General features: G+C 35.5%; 1 protein-coding gene and 1 pseudogene across 4 annotated transcripts in view; one reads left to right on the top strand and one right to left on the bottom strand.

Moving 5' to 3' along the window:
- LOC114306004 (histone-lysine N-methyltransferase ASHH2) overlaps positions 1–15,862 on the bottom strand; it is a 48,587-nt gene that overhangs the window by 26,994 nt on the left and 5,731 nt on the right. For all 3 annotated transcript variants that reach the window (XM_082921162.1, XM_082921164.1, XM_082921163.1), the window contains exons 5-10: positions 9,371–9,525; positions 9,207–9,286; positions 5,949–6,083; positions 5,752–5,868; positions 5,341–5,433; positions 4,020–4,097 (exon numbers count right to left, since the gene is read on the bottom strand). In XM_082921162.1, coding sequence (XP_082777288.1) covers positions 4,020–4,097; positions 5,341–5,433; positions 5,752–5,868; positions 5,949–6,083; positions 9,207–9,286; positions 9,371–9,525 — 658 coding nt within the window. The remainder of the gene's footprint in view (positions 1–4,019; positions 4,098–5,340; positions 5,434–5,751; positions 5,869–5,948; positions 6,084–9,206; positions 9,287–9,370; positions 9,526–15,862) is intronic.
- Positions 1,107–2,003, top strand: LOC114300976 (putative membrane protein At4g09580 pseudogene; annotated as a pseudogene). The gene has a single exon (XR_014362857.1). The product of XR_014362857.1 is annotated as a putative membrane protein At4g09580 pseudogene (transcript).

The following is a 15,862-nucleotide window of genomic DNA, read 5'->3' as shown; positions in this document are numbered from 1 at the left end:
TCCATGACTTGTCGCACTTCAATAATAAATGCCTACCTTTATTTTTTATGAATAATTCCAATGCCTAATAATCAAATAAAAAACGTTTTCCTACCTTATAATCAACCTTACAAATAATTTTCCTGAATACAGCCAATAGAGAAAAAAAAAAAGAAAAAAAAAAATTTGTACTGAACAATGAAAACTGGCATTATAGCATGATGACTTTGGAAAAAAATTACGCATGACCAACAGAGTCATCAAAATTGCCTTAGCAAATAAGACATGCAATGACAAACAAAAAATTCTGAAACATAATAATTTACATTTAATACAGTGACTAAGGCTGCATAACAATGTCTGGTGCAAAGCATGTGGGTTCACAACTGCTTCAAATTGCTGCTGCATCTCCAATTCTCTATCATTATCTTGCTCAGACTGCAATGTTGACTTGACAGTAACCTTGTTATAGTTGTAGTTCCTTCTCATGCACTTTTTACCCTCTACATGATGCAATATTGACAACTACATGTTCATTCAAGAGTTCTACCAACTATAACATTCAATCCATTGACACAATTCCCTATGAAATGCATAAACCAAAATTCAAAGTATCATGTTTAATGCACTTCTTTTGTGATCTATCATCCATAGTGGCACTTCTATGTCCTGGTGTAAGTTTGTATCAGCCTTTTCAAACATTAAAAACAAACAAGTCATTCCACAACTATAGAATCACAGTTTTTCTTCTTCCCCCCCCCCCCCCCCCCCCCCCAAAAAAAAAAAAAAATCATGTTAAAATTTATCAATAAACCTACCACCACTACCACCTCACCTACTCCACTAAACCTAACCCACTACACCTACATCTATATAAGGAACCATTTGTAATAGACAGAATATAAACACAACAACATACATCAATCAATAATACTTCAATTTTAACATGGTATCAGAGCTATAAGATTTAAGCCTGTATTTCTTTGTAACCGGCGGGCAGCCGGCCGGCAACTTTGCCATTGCTGCCCGCTGGAATTTTTTACACATACCTTCACTCCCCCTCTCTCTCTCTCTCTGCCAGAACCCTACATACAGAAGCTCCATTTCCTCTCTGCTGCTCGTCAAACATGGCGGTCACCGCTGGTAGCCCTGGCATCTCCATCCGACCACCACCCTCCTCACCCACGAGCAAGAAGCCGGTTGGGGCCAAATTGGAGACCACATTCCCGCCGAGTCGGTGAGAATTCGCGGCTGCTTTGGGTGTGTTTTTGATCTTCTCCACGGGCCTTTCCTGCGTATACTTGACAATGCCTGCTGCGGAGTATAGTCCACTTCAGCTTCCCCGCCACATTTCAGATCTGCAAGCGCTCAAAGATCACCTTGCAACATATGCTAAAGCTTACCCAGCAGAATTCATTCTGGGTTACTGCTCAACTTACATATTCATGCAGACATTTATGATTCCTGGCACCATTTTCATGTCGTTGCTGGCTGGAGCGTTTTTTTTGTGTGATCAAAGGCCTTTTCTTAGTTGTCTTTAACGCCACCGCTGGAGCATCATCCTGCTATTTTCTGTCTAAGTTCATTGGACGGCCTATAGTTAACTGGCTGTGGCCTGAAAAGTTGAGCTATTTCCAGGCAGAGATATCAACGCGCAGGGAAAAGCTGCTGAATTATGCTTTTTTTGAGGCTATCTCAACTTTCTTTTATTTTAATATATATATATATATATATATATATATATATTTATTATAATCTATTACCCACTATGTCAACTTTTGGCAAAACCCATACCTCTTTTTCTTTTTCTTCTGAAGCACTGAGTCCATCTATTACTTTCTTTTTCTTTTTCTTCTTTTCCATTCTCCCAACACCGCCAGCCTCCTCTGTTTTTTCCTTTCTTTTATTTTATATATATATGTTTCTATATTATCCTCCCACACCAGATCTCAGACACCATCTCTGATTTTTTATCTCTTTCTTTTATTTCATTCTTCCCACCAAAAAAAAAAAAAAAAAAAAAAAAACAACAACAACAACAACAAGACAAACTGCACACCAAACTCATTTTATTCATGTCGGAGCTCCCCCCGATCACCATGTTTCCACATACAAAATTAAAAAAAAAAACTACTACAAACAAACAACCACATTCACAGGTGGGATTTTTCTTCTCTACTCTGCCGCCGGTCTTTTCTTCTTGCCTCCGTCTTGGACGGCCCTTGACGGTGTTGCCTCCGTGTTTCCTAGACCACCAAGCCCGTTGCCTCCTCCCTGCTCCTCCACTACAGCATATGGTGGACCTCCAAATCGGAACATCACGGTGGCCTTCCGCTTCAGCTCCTTGTTTTCTGCCTTTAGCACACTTATCTCTGCTCGCGCATCCTTATACATGCGTTGGAGCAGAGCCAGCTGGGAGTTTAACTGTTGCACCTCATTTGTCCTGCTCTGCAGCCGGTGCGACAAGTTTGTGACTGCCGTCATCGTCTCCACACAGGACTTCAAAGTATACTGATTGGCTTCAATGTCAGTTTGCACTGCCATTTTTTGCTCCACAGACCGCATAGGAAAGTTCAACGGAGCAAACCCTGGGGCGCTTGGTTGAGGTTCACTGGCCCCCGCACCAGTTATCTCTCTTGTTGACTCGTTAAGGTCTGGAAAGAGAGTGAGCAGACCACGGGAAGACGAAGCCATTTTCTGGACAACAGAGTGTTACAGAGTATCTCTCTCAGAAATCTCTCTCAGAAAACAGAGTGTTACAGAGTATCTCTCTCAGAAATCTCTCTCAGAAAACGAAGAGTTTTTCAGAGTTTTTTCTAGCAGGTTTTTGTCTCTGCTTCCAAGCCTCAGCCTCCGCTTCGGTTTATAAAGACCATGACAAAGAGGCCGACACGCGTTCTGTCGATCACGTGCATCGCCGCGTGTCTGGCGCACCATTTGATGGCACGCCTTTTTATGGATTGGGCACGCCTTTTGATGGCACGCCTTTTGATGGCACGCCTTTTGAAAGATTGGGCACACCTTTTGAGGGTGCGACTTTTTAGGGGTCCGACAAGACTCTGTAAACTGTCCCGACATTGATTCCGGTTAGCTCCTTTATGGGTCCGACAAGACTCTGTAAACTGTCCCGACATTGATTCCGGTTAGCTCCTTTATGGGTCCGACAAGACTCTGTAAACTGTCCCGACATTGATTCCGGTTAGCTCCTTTATGGGTCCGACAAGACTCTGTCAACTGTCCCGACATTGATTCCGGTTAGTTTCTACAAGGGTCCAGCAAGATTCCGTAAACTGTCACAACAACTATCACAACATTGTCTGCTACAACGGTCTGACATGACCCCATAAACTGTCTTCTACATCGGTCTGACACCGCCATCCAGTGTCCTCTACAACGTTATGACACCACCATCCAGTGTCTTCACCAATGGTCTGACACGACCATACAGTGTCTCCTATCCTCTTTTATTTTTATGTATTTTCTTGTTTTGTTACTCTCTCCAAACTCAAGTTGGTTAGTTTCTATCCTCCTTGAGTTTGCGGGGGGCTGTTAAAATTTATCAATAAACCTACCACCACTACCACCTCACCTACTCCACTAAACCTAACCCACTACACCACTACCACCTCACCTACTCCACTAAACCTAACCCACTACACCTACATCTATATAAGGAACCATTTGTAATAGACAGAATATAAACACAACAACATACATCAATCAATAATACTTCAATTTTAACAAATCATATATAGAATACATCACAACAAAGATAGAAGTCTCCAAAGAAACAAATACAAATAAAGAAAAAAAGAATAACAGAGAAGCATGGAATAACAAATTTAATGACAAAGGTGACTATTTGAAGACAAGGTGACTATTCACAAATATGAGGCCTGAGAGATCCAAAAACAAGTTCTTCTCTTGCTAGAAAATACTCTAAAGAGGTTCATTCAAATATTTACATTTACAAACTATAATAAGGAAAAAAGAGTGAAAATGGAAGTACATAGTAAACTCATGCTTGCAAGTATGTTCACCTTTTCTGTACGGCAATTAGGATCACAACTATGGTTTATGAAACGGCCCAAATTCCCTTTAGCGCATGCATCTATTACCTGAAAAGGGAAAAGGGGAGAGAGGGAGGGGGGGGGGGGGGGGGGGGGGGGGGTAAACATTGCACTCACAGAAAGAAAAGAAAATGTGAAAACACAAAACACAACAAAAACTTAAGACTAAAATATTTGTTCAAGGAAAGAATCAAACAAATATGAAATATATGAACACAAAATGTGTGCACATATAAAGGCATGACCAATAGATGATTTAAAATGAAATCAGAACACTTCATACAAAGAGCACAAGGAACTAAATTTTCTGCAATACTGCTATATATGTACAGTAAAGGGAATCATTCTACAGTTAAGTAACAGCTTGAGTTCAAGTAATAAGCTCTGAGTGATACCAACTTAGACCAAATTAAGCTTATACAAAACTACCAGAGCCAGTATGTAGTTGTAGCAGCACTGAACCCTAGGAGACTTACCAGAAAGCATTTTAATTACATTTAGTAGTGCAAAATGTTGCAGGTTTAAGTAAAGTAAGTCCTTAAAATCTCTCAAAAATTAAATGAGAAGGAATATCATGAAAATCATGTGAAGCAAGTGCAAAATGTTGCAGGTTTAAGTAAGTCCTTAAAATCTCTCGAAAATTAAATGAGAAGGAGAAGAAAAGAAGTTACCATGAAAATCATAACACATGATTCTACTTTTTTACTTATTTTACTGTGCAATAAAAGTGTTCCCATTTCCAGAAGAGAAAAGTACAAGTAGTTTTTCTTTTAAAAAATTGTGTTTTCATGTTATCCAGATCTAGGATATTACAAGTCAGAAGTTCAGCTGATTTTAAGATCAGACTAAAAATTTCCAAAGCTGAACGCAGTGTGTGTCAGCTGCGCGCCTCTCCATGAGAACATATATGAAGAAAATCAAAACATACACTTCAAATCTAAAAGGAAATACAAAATCTTGTTTGATGATAATACTAAATTAAGGAATTCCTAAAATTTAAAATTATTCGTATTGAAATGACCTGGATGAAAACCAGTAATTTGTGCCCAAGATTAAATGTATTACAGAACATTTGACAACCAAAACTTTGCAACCAAGAACAGCCCAGTGAATTCTGTTCCATTACAATAGGTTCCATAACTTGAGGCCATGAAGCACCTTGAAAAACGTAACATACAGAAGTTTTTAGATAGCATTAAATTATATTAAATCATATCCTACTCACAGTCGTTACTTTTCATAAACAATTTAATTACTTTTCAAAACAACATTTGAGCAGAGATTGCCAAACCTCACTGCCATTCAATGTCATGAAGTAAAAATGCTTATGACCCTTTGCAGCATACTCTCTTTGTCGTGCCTCATATGCTTGCATATCCAGCACCTAGAACAACCATTGTTTTAAACATAGATACATTTAAAATGATACATGTATATATGTGTGTAGACGACAGTATAATTTTAAAATGATTGGACTTTAAAATAATAATAATAAATTTGAACATAAAAACAAAAGCATGAACATGGGTTTAGGTCCAGCTCAGTAGATGCAAACAACCACATTAAAAGTTCAGGCTAATGATTAAGTTGCATTGCTTACAAAATTCCTTCTTGTCTGAAAAAGTCCATCTTTTATTTTTCTCATTAATATCATCACATTTAGAGGCACACACATTTTTGAAGACAAAGTGCCAAAAGTTACCTCCCCAACATATTCAATAAGAAACTGTCCTTCGGAGATATCTTCAAGTAACTGGAGCCCATAACCCTTCATTCCACATCGGAACCACCTCAATTTGGCATACTTGTGTTTCTGAAACTGCAACCAGATAATCACAAGAAAGTGATACCCTTCACTTACAACAACAAAACAATGACCAATCTAGTAAAACAACCAACCTGTTGATTTGAACAACGTTGCCCACATGGGCAAGTCCCTTTAACACATTCAATATTAAGCATTCGATTCAAGCATCCATCACCACAACCCATCATCCTGCCATCTGGACGTGGTTTGCAGTGGCAAACCATTATCTGGTAGGAGAAAATCAAAACATAACAAGAAACAAAAAAAGTTATTGACAAAACCACAGCAGTTTCATTAGTCGAAAGGTCAAATGCATCAACTTGTAAACAATATCATTATCAACATCTTAGTTCATACAGACAGACAAACAGAAAGAGAGAAAGAGAAAGAATGTTCAGCATCCAAACTAACAATTATACACTCACACAAAAACATATATAGCTATAAATCTTGACAGTGTGGGGCTAGAAATTTATACACTTAAGTTCTCATAATCATTCAAATGAAATTTAATGGTTACTTAGTTTTAAATATTAAAATAAAAATGCTACTTGCCTTTATATTTTAGACACTATTGCCTGTGGTACGAATATTTAAAAGTACAGGTCAAAATTTTCAAAAGGGAAAAGGCTATGTGAAAAAATGTGAAAATGAAATTGCATATGTATCAATATAAAAGGCGTTGGATTAGATACCAAGACATATAGCAAAATACTTAACAGTAAAGTACATATATGGTTGGAGCAGAAGTAAAGAAAGTTTACCAAACCATAAACAAGGAAAAGGCTAAGAGTGGCCAAACTGTATGCATTCAAAATTGGGAACAAAGTTCTAATTATTTCATTAATAACAAAAGTATTGTACATAAGTTAACCTAAAAGATATCTGTTCAAAAATAAATAAATAAATAAACTAAAAGATACACTTTTATAAGCATAAAAATTTAAAAATATCATTAAATTCACAAATAAAATTCTCAATCAATATTAAGATAGACATGCACAAAACAAAAAACAAGAAAATAGGATTATATAGAAGCTTTTTTCATATTGTACAATATATGATGTTAGTTAGGGCCTAAAGGTATAAAAGTCTAAGAAACCACTACTATACACACCCCTAAAGAAGTGAATAGCATAAGCATCTCCATTTCTTGCCTTTAGATTTATATAAGAAAAATAAATAATCTAAGCCGTTCATTTGGTTCATAATCAACACCACTATATGTCATAGTCAAACACTGCTAAGTTCATAACATAAAACCACTATTGGTCATAATCAACCACAACTATAGATCATAACTAAACATCACTAATTTCATTACCCTTTTTGATTTGATATTGTGGTGAGACTTGAAAGTGTTTTGCGGGGTACCCTACGCAATATACAGACCAGAAAACTGAAACACTACAAATTAATGCAATTTTTGGGACCTTAGCAAGAGCCACAACCCCCTCCCCCCTAACCCCCCCATTGGTCTGCTAGTAGCTATACATCAACTCATGGATCAAAATTACCTATAAAATCCAAAAAAAATGTTGATGAAGACCACAACGACACCCAGCAATACAAAAGTTTCAAAAAGAACTCTTCAATATATAGAAAGGCTCCTCCACCACATCAAACAAGCAGTGGTTACATGCACTCCAAATCAACCACATCAAGCATACAAGAGCCACTTTTTCTCCTACCAACCCACACCCCATTCCAACAATGCAAGAGCTCAGCCACGTCTAGAAAGACCCCAGAAATACCATAGAACATCAAGATAATAGTCTGCAACTCCCATGCCACACTACAATAGCTATGACAATGTTTTACCAATTCCAGCATCTTCCTTGCAAATACAACACTGATTCACAATGATATGCCTACACCAAATGAAATAAAGTAATAATTTTTCCATGTGCCAAAAGCAACCTTGGTTGGAGCTTTTAAACCCATATCTCCTTCCAAGAGGAGAGTGCAATTGTCCCAACTACTAAAATGTTCTTAAAATAAAATAGGCCATACATGGTTCAATATAACTGTGGGGAGGAAGAAAAGAGAAAAAAGAGGAGAGACACCAAAACTATGATCCTTTATATAATAAGCATGGATATGGACATGTGATGCAAGACAGCCATGACACAAATGTACCATAACGATAATTTTCAAAAATGCAAGATACGATCCGTGGGGGACACATGCAAAATACATAGGTTTATATATTTATTGCACGTAACATATATGAATATTTATTCAAAGATAATAGAAAAATACAATATAACACTAATTTCTAAAGTGTAAAGGAGAAATTAATATGTACAAACCTATATTGTTTTTCTTTTATCATTAGATTCCAAGTTATTTTATTTATATTTACAATGTATTTCATGTGTGTTTAAGTGAAAGACATTTGTGTCCAAAGCATCCAAAGTGTGTCCCAGTCTCCAAAAAAAAATAAAGATAATGACACACTTGGACATGTTCCGACATGTATTGAGAAGTGTCTGACAAGCAACGGTGTTTGAAGTGTATGCCACCTTCTAAGAAGTTTTGATCTTCTTAGCTGAGTGTGAAAGGTAATATCAAAAGAGCACAATAGATACCAGTATAGCCACTTTGTCCCAACAGAGGATGCCTTCAAAGTCCCTAACTCGCATGATCATTTTCCACAAAAAGAAAATGACACAAAATTAAAATTGATTATAGACATACTTGCTGGGCCATAAACATGCAAACAAATAATCGACAAAATCAACCAAAACTTGGACAACCCAACAAGAAAAAATGTTGGTATTCTTGGGAAAGAGACACGGATTGACAGTCACATAGAGATTTTCTTTTTTCCTTATTTTTACAAGCAAATTTATTAGCCAAAGAATTGAACTGTAATTAATTATAGAATGACATCAAGATGTCAAACCTCTTAAGACCCTAATTATTTCCAATTTAAATCATATTTCCCACATGGAAAATTTTGACTTGATCTGTAGGATCAAAACTGAATTGATATTTCTCTAAATTATACTATTGTCAAATAGTATTTCACCAGAAGAAGCGAGCAATTCGCATTATCACCATTTCTGCATTATGTTAGCTTCACATATTCCCCCAGTGAGATTACAATTTCCCCCACCTTCCACCACACCAAAGAAATGGTTGACACATTTCCAGACATCTCTAAGCAAATAACCATTTTTCAATCATATCCACAACCACCAAAATCAACCTTTCATGCACCTCCATCGGCTTTGTAATACAAAAGTTATGCTCTTCCCACCAGGGATAACACGTAATGCAGCCAAAAAAAATTCAATCATAATGATGAGTTAAAAGTGAAAATGTAAACTCTGTTAGGTATTAACCTCATCAATGGTTTGACTTTTACGGCTACGATGCAGAAACAAATTCGACTTGATGAGCATCCAAGGGGACTGTTCTTGAACTGCAAGGCACATTAACTTGTATCAAACCTCCACAGCAAGGATGTAATATTCATAATATGCTATCAGTAGCAAAAATCATATACCTGTTGAATGTTTTGGTTCCAGTCTCTTGGAATATAAGGCATCACAAGCATCTTCCTCATCTGATATTTCCAACTCTGCATTAATTTCTGCATTTGACTTCTCCTGAGGTATCGAGCAGTCAGCAAAGCCTTTATCTATGTTGTCCATGCAGGTCCTTTGATATAAATCACATCACATGTAACACAATTAGTCACCTTAAAAGTACAATAGAATATAATCACATTGCCCAACTATGCCACAAAGCCTTAATTTTATCACAATTTTGATATAATTTCAACTATATATAAAAAAAGGCTAGAGGATGTTACTATTTTTGTGTGCTTGGTTTTGTCGAACATTCATTTGGACAGTTTTGTCCCTAACAAAGTTATAAAATCATTTCAACTAGTGTTATTAAAGCTGATAGATGCTCTAAAGCACCAAGGTTTCCTAGGGACTAGGCGCAAGGACTTCGTTGAAGCAAGGCTCATGTTGACAATAAAATATAGATAATTTAATATAAGAAAATAATTCAAAGTTCAACATAAGTAAAATGTAATATTATTTTTATTTTATTTTTTTATTCGCACTAGGGTGTCCAAATCAAAACCCAACTAATCCCCAAGGGTGCACAGGCCCTCATCAAAAAGTTTCCCACAAGTGCACCATGGTTTATTCAAGAATTTTAAAACAAAAATACCAACTAACACCAATATTTTATCATAGAAAAATAATTCAAGCTTGCACATAAACACAATCATATAACTCATAAATCATAAACATTTGAAAATAGCGATGAAATTGAAATGTCATATAAGATAAGCATAGAGAAGGAGAAGGAGAAGAAGTAGATAATGGAGAAGAAGAATGAAGAAAACTGTTGGTCTGGTCGAAGAGAAAGCCCTATCCAACCAACATCTTTGTATAATTAGGGCTAAAAAAGTATTAGGTTGCAACCTACAATGTATGTTTAAGGGTTTAATTGTAGCACCATGTAAAAACCCAAAAAAAAAAAAAAGATTAAGTGAAATCAAGGGTACTAATTAATAAACATTTTAAAAGAAGCGCAAAAGTCATGTGCATTGAGCCTAAGCCCAAAGCGCACGCTTCACGAGCCTTTTTGGGGCTGTTTTATATAGCCTGGCCTAAGATGTTGCAAAGCACACTAATAGCGCCTGGATGAGCCTTGGGCCTAGGCGCATGCCTAGGCAGCCTTTAATAACACTAATCTCAACATGTGTCTCTATTCGGTCTCTTCTTACTATTTTTTTTTTCTTTCTCACAAGCTATTCTCCCCACCTCTCCTCCCTCATTTCCCCCAAACCAAACCAAACCCTCTATGTCACTTTCTCTTTCTCTCTAAATCCCATTTTCTCACTCTCATTCAAGAATGGAAGGACAGATCAGAAAACTTAATGAGTGATCAATAGTAATAATATTGTCTCTCTCTAGGGTCCAAAAATGCATAATGACAATTTTCCAAAATTGAAACTTACAATGCTATGATTTTTGTTTTTATTGTTTGTAAAAGAATAGCACAATTTCAAGAGTATATATCCACGAAAAATATACAATTTTAGTAGATATTTTGACCATCGTTTGTACTTTTTCTTACAAGATCTACTTGCTCGTGGTTCTCCATCATGGCATCAGAGAAGAGATCTCTTCTCCATCTCAGTCCACTTCAACTTGTAATGATAGAAAGTTTCATAGCTTTATATTGTTCATTTTTACTTTAAAAACTCAATCTTGCATAGCTTTTACAAGACTGTCGAGTCCGTTAAGGGATTTTTGAAGAGGTCCAATTTATGGCCTAGGTTATCTTATAGGCAGATACTTCAGAAAGACCAACAACCTAAGTCCAAGCCTTCTTCTCCATCGTCTTCTAGTCTGGTGGCTATTGAAGAAGAAATGCAGAAGGGGAAAACTTTGACTGAGAGCTGCTGCAATGCAGCTGCTAAACCCTGTGCTACAGTTCTAATTTAGCAACTTGAACAGAAGTTGGTGCTCCAATGCATCTGCTATTTGACCTGTCAAAATTTGACAGTGCTATAATTTGTGCCAAATTTGGCACAAGATTTAGCAGATTGCCAAATTTACCAACTCATCACAACTAACTGTTTCAAGCTCTTTACCCTTCCATTCATGAACATCCCAGGAAAAACACCAACAAACAAACATACATAATCCAAATAAATGCATACACACAAATCTCTATTCTAAATATATATATATATATATTATATGATGCATACATACGAGACTTTGTTCATATATATGCATAGAAAAATAATATAGATCCATAAGTATACATAAAAAAAAAACTAAAAACTAAAAGAAAAAACAGAGAACGACAATGGTTGGGTGAGACTAGGTGTGGTTGAGAACAACAATTTTGGTGGGTGTGACCGAGTCCTCTTAGATTTACAATGTTGGCAGTAGTGAGTCTCCTCCTTTCTCTTCTGTTCTTTTCAACCAAAAACACCCATGAGAGGAAACAGTAAGATTGAAGATTCGGAAAGGAGTGAGACTGGGAAATGAGATTGTAAGAGGGCGAGGGACATGCCTAGATTGAGTTAGTAGAACCAGATTGGGGGTTGGTGGGGATTTGTCTCTAGATTGAAATAAAATGAGTGGCTGGGATAAAATGAGTGATATGTGGTGCTTTCTTATACGCTTTTTTTTTTTATTATTTGTTTTATTTATTTATTTATTTTGTATTGATGGGATTTAAAGTATTGGAAAGATGGTGTATGGATTTAAAATTGGTTGGTGGAAAAAAGTTAATGTTGAGGGAAAAGTAGTTATGTTAAAAAATAGCATTTTTGCATTGGAGCAAGATTGTTAAAATTTGATATTTTGACATTGTTGGAGTGTCAAAATTTAGCAATAGCAAGCCATTTTAACTATTCTACATTGGAGATGCTCTAATGGCACAAGAACCATACTAGCTTCTATGGATGTTGGAGAGGTGGATTTTGAAATATAATCTTGAATATATAGTTTTGGCAATTTCCATTTGACAAAACTTGCTCTTGGAATACGTTGTAATAGGCCTTGGTAGATTAGGAAGAGTGTTGAGAGTGTTCATGTTAAAGAATCAGATCAGCAGTTGAAAGCATCACTCCTTTACCCACTCAAGTATTGTGCATTGCATCCAGATGAATTTCTTTAGACAATAGTGTTTTCGTAAGTGCACCTATTAGGATGCTTTTCTACCAAAATTTGGCAAATTTGCACCTTTTCCAAAACTAAGGGATTACCAAGGAATTGATAAGAGATTGATTGGGGATCAAACCATATCAACGGATTGCTGAGCGGTCAAACCCCATTTGGAGGGATAGATCGCCACTTAAAGGGATCAATCTCTAACACACATCGGAGGGATTGATGACCACTTGAAGGGATTGATCACCAAGGGATCAATCGCCAGTAAGAGGGATTGATCGCTAAATGCTCGCAAAACATGGTTTTACTGGTAAGTGTAGGGATCGCTAAGGGATTGTTTGGGGATCGATCACCCTAACAAGATTAAGCCTAATTTGACTTTATTTAAGTTTGTAATCCCCATTCTTTTATATAAAGGACCCTAATACGTTTTTAGGGTTTAAGCCTCACATTTCAATTCCTCTTAAAAAATCTTGAGAGCTTTTGAGCGGTCTTAATATTTGCATCTTATGACAATTCTCTTATGTTCTAAACAAAAACCTTCACATACTATTCATTGCTTCATCTTGACACCAGTGGATGGTTAGGTAAATGAAATTGTCGAAGTATGAAGCTCGAGGCGAGGAGCTTTGTGGTGATCTAGCAATCAAAGGAGGCTGAGCAAGTCAGGCCGAGTTCATGGCGCATGGTGAGGATTTAGAGTTAGGTGAACTTGAATATGGTTGTAATTCCTTTCATTTGTGTCCTATGAACTTTTGATTTGTATAGTAGATTATTTGGGGTGTTGGGATCGTAGTTTTCCTAGAGTCATCCTAGTACGAAGATCAAGGCTAAGATTGTATTTTCTGCTTTATATTATTCTGTGATTTTTTTTCTTTTTTTCACCCTTTATTTGAATTGGAATTGTTAATTGGTTTTGGAATGCTCTAAATAAGTGCACTTTTTGACTTTTTATATAACAAAAAAAAAAATGTGTAAAAAAGTAGAGAAAGTGAATAGAAAAGTAGAGAGGAGATGCTGATAGATGTTGATTGATGTAACCCAAATAAGTGCACTTTTTTAGTGCATGCCAAACACCTACTTAATTTTTAGTGTTTGGCCTATTCACCCCCCTCTCTTGGCAAAATATATTCAAACTTCAATATTTCAGATTTCATCTATTTCAGATATTGTGGTGAATTCTTTGAGGGCTTCTTTGGACATGGATGGTAGTTCTCTATGAAGCATGGGTACTTCGACAAACATGTCGTACCCATACCGAGTACTTACTGGCATATGATATTTTTGCATACGTATCAAGTACACGAAACACCTATCCAAATTTTTTTTTCTTAATTTTTGACGTACTCAGACGTACCTAGTATATACCCAAGTTGCACCGTATCTCAGTCGAAACAATATTTTCTTCTACTATAGAGATAAAATTCATTTCACTAAACTTCTTTTTTATTTTTAGTTTTATGCTTAACATGATTTTAAAATTAAGCTATGATTTGTAAGTTATTTAATATAATGACATTTAATTTTGGTTTATACCTTTACTTTTGGCATTAAATATTAATTGTAAGTTGGATCTTAACAAATTAAGCCATTTAATTAATTTTTGCATTATTCTAAATTAAAAGTAAATATTTTTTTACAAACATACCAAACCGTACCCGTACACGTACCCTATTTTTTTTGGATCTTACCGTATTGACATATTCATACTCGCACCCGTGCTTCATAGGTAGTTCTCCTATTAGAGTGGTTTTGTTGGGTGAGCGTGATGAGATGATGTTCCAAAAGCAATGAACCCTCTAATATGAAAACTCTCTCCAAATTAATGATCCTAAAAGAAAATAAATAAATAAAGGGCAAAATCCATTTTACCTTCATGTAGTATAACTTGATAGCACTTTACCCCCCTGTCTTTTAAAAATAGCCATATACCCCCCATGTGGTTTTGGGCTAAAATGAAACTGTTAACATTGTTAACTATAGTTGTGAAACGATTATAATACCTTCAAACCCTATATTTTTTGTTATTTTCTTTCTCTCTCATGTATCATACACATAATTTATAATGTCTAGTATTAATTCAACTAAATCACAATAAATTATAAATTCTTAATTATTTATTGTAGTTCTTAAATTTTTATTCTAATTTTAATTTAATTATATTTTGGATCACAATTAATCCAAAATATTTCACTATTTATTGTAATTACTAACTTTTTAATCTAATTTGAATTTAATTATATTTTAGATCACAATTAATCCTAAATTCCTAATTATTTATTATAATTTCTAACATGTTAATCTAATTTGAATTTAATTACATTTTAGATCAATTATTATTTACTGTTTATTTTATATTTTATTTAATTATATTTTAAATAAATTCTTAATTATATTTTATAATTTAGATCAATTCTTAATTATATTTTATTTTATTTTAATTAACATATTAATCTAATTTAGGTTTAGAGGAAATGGGGGTAAAATTGTCCTTTTGTTGTATTAATTTCATTCTAATTTTTCAAAAAACAAAACCCACTCTAAAAAATAGTGTGTGTAATACACCTTCGGTTAGTTTGGGTGGAAAAACTAATGGTAACCCTTTAGTCCAAAACCACATGGGGGATTTCTGGCTATATTTGACACATAGGGGGTAAAGTGCTCCAATCCCAAACTACATGGGGTAAAATGAATTTAACCCATAAATAATTATAATCATTCGAAGTTCCAAAAGCAATGAACACACTTTTATCGGATATCATCGTGCCTGGATGAATTTGCTCCATGTTTGTACATCATCCCACCAAAACTCGCCTACTACACTCGATTTATGCAAAAATGAGGCCTACTGTTATATGCATAAAAGTTAGTTTTCTCCAAATCAAATTTCTCTTGGACCAAACAGATGAATGGCATGCTTGGTAGCTGTTTTTTACAAAGCAAACTTCACTTGAATTAAACATATCAATTGCAACTCCCACCAAATAGCCGCACTCTCCATCTTTATTGCCAAAATCTCTATCAACAGATTGTTGTAGAGCAGGTTTGTTTTTGTCCCAAAAGCCATCATACAGTAAATTAATATTCTCAGATCAGTTTCAGATTCAGTAGTTTTGACATTGTTTCACCAATGTCTAAGAAAACTGATTGCCATTGTTTCACTAATGTCTAAGAAAACTGATTCCCTTTATTAAATTACTACCTATCTACACTTCCCAAGCAAAAAGTGATCCTTCAAGGTATGAGGGGATGGAACATTTGAAGGTTTGAGGAAGATTGTGTAGCAGGTTGGGAGGACCTTTGATTTTGTGTTGAATGCAGAGAGAAAGGTGGTGTGGTGGTAG

Source organism: Camellia sinensis, chromosome 3 (assembly GCF_055761805.1).
Source record: "Camellia sinensis isolate YWXY chromosome 3, ASM5576180v1, whole genome shotgun sequence".
NCBI classification, from domain to species: domain Eukaryota; kingdom Viridiplantae; phylum Streptophyta; class Magnoliopsida; order Ericales; family Theaceae; genus Camellia; species Camellia sinensis.
The sequence above is the reverse complement of the archived record's forward strand: the minus strand, read 5'-3'. Positions and strand labels throughout refer to the sequence as shown.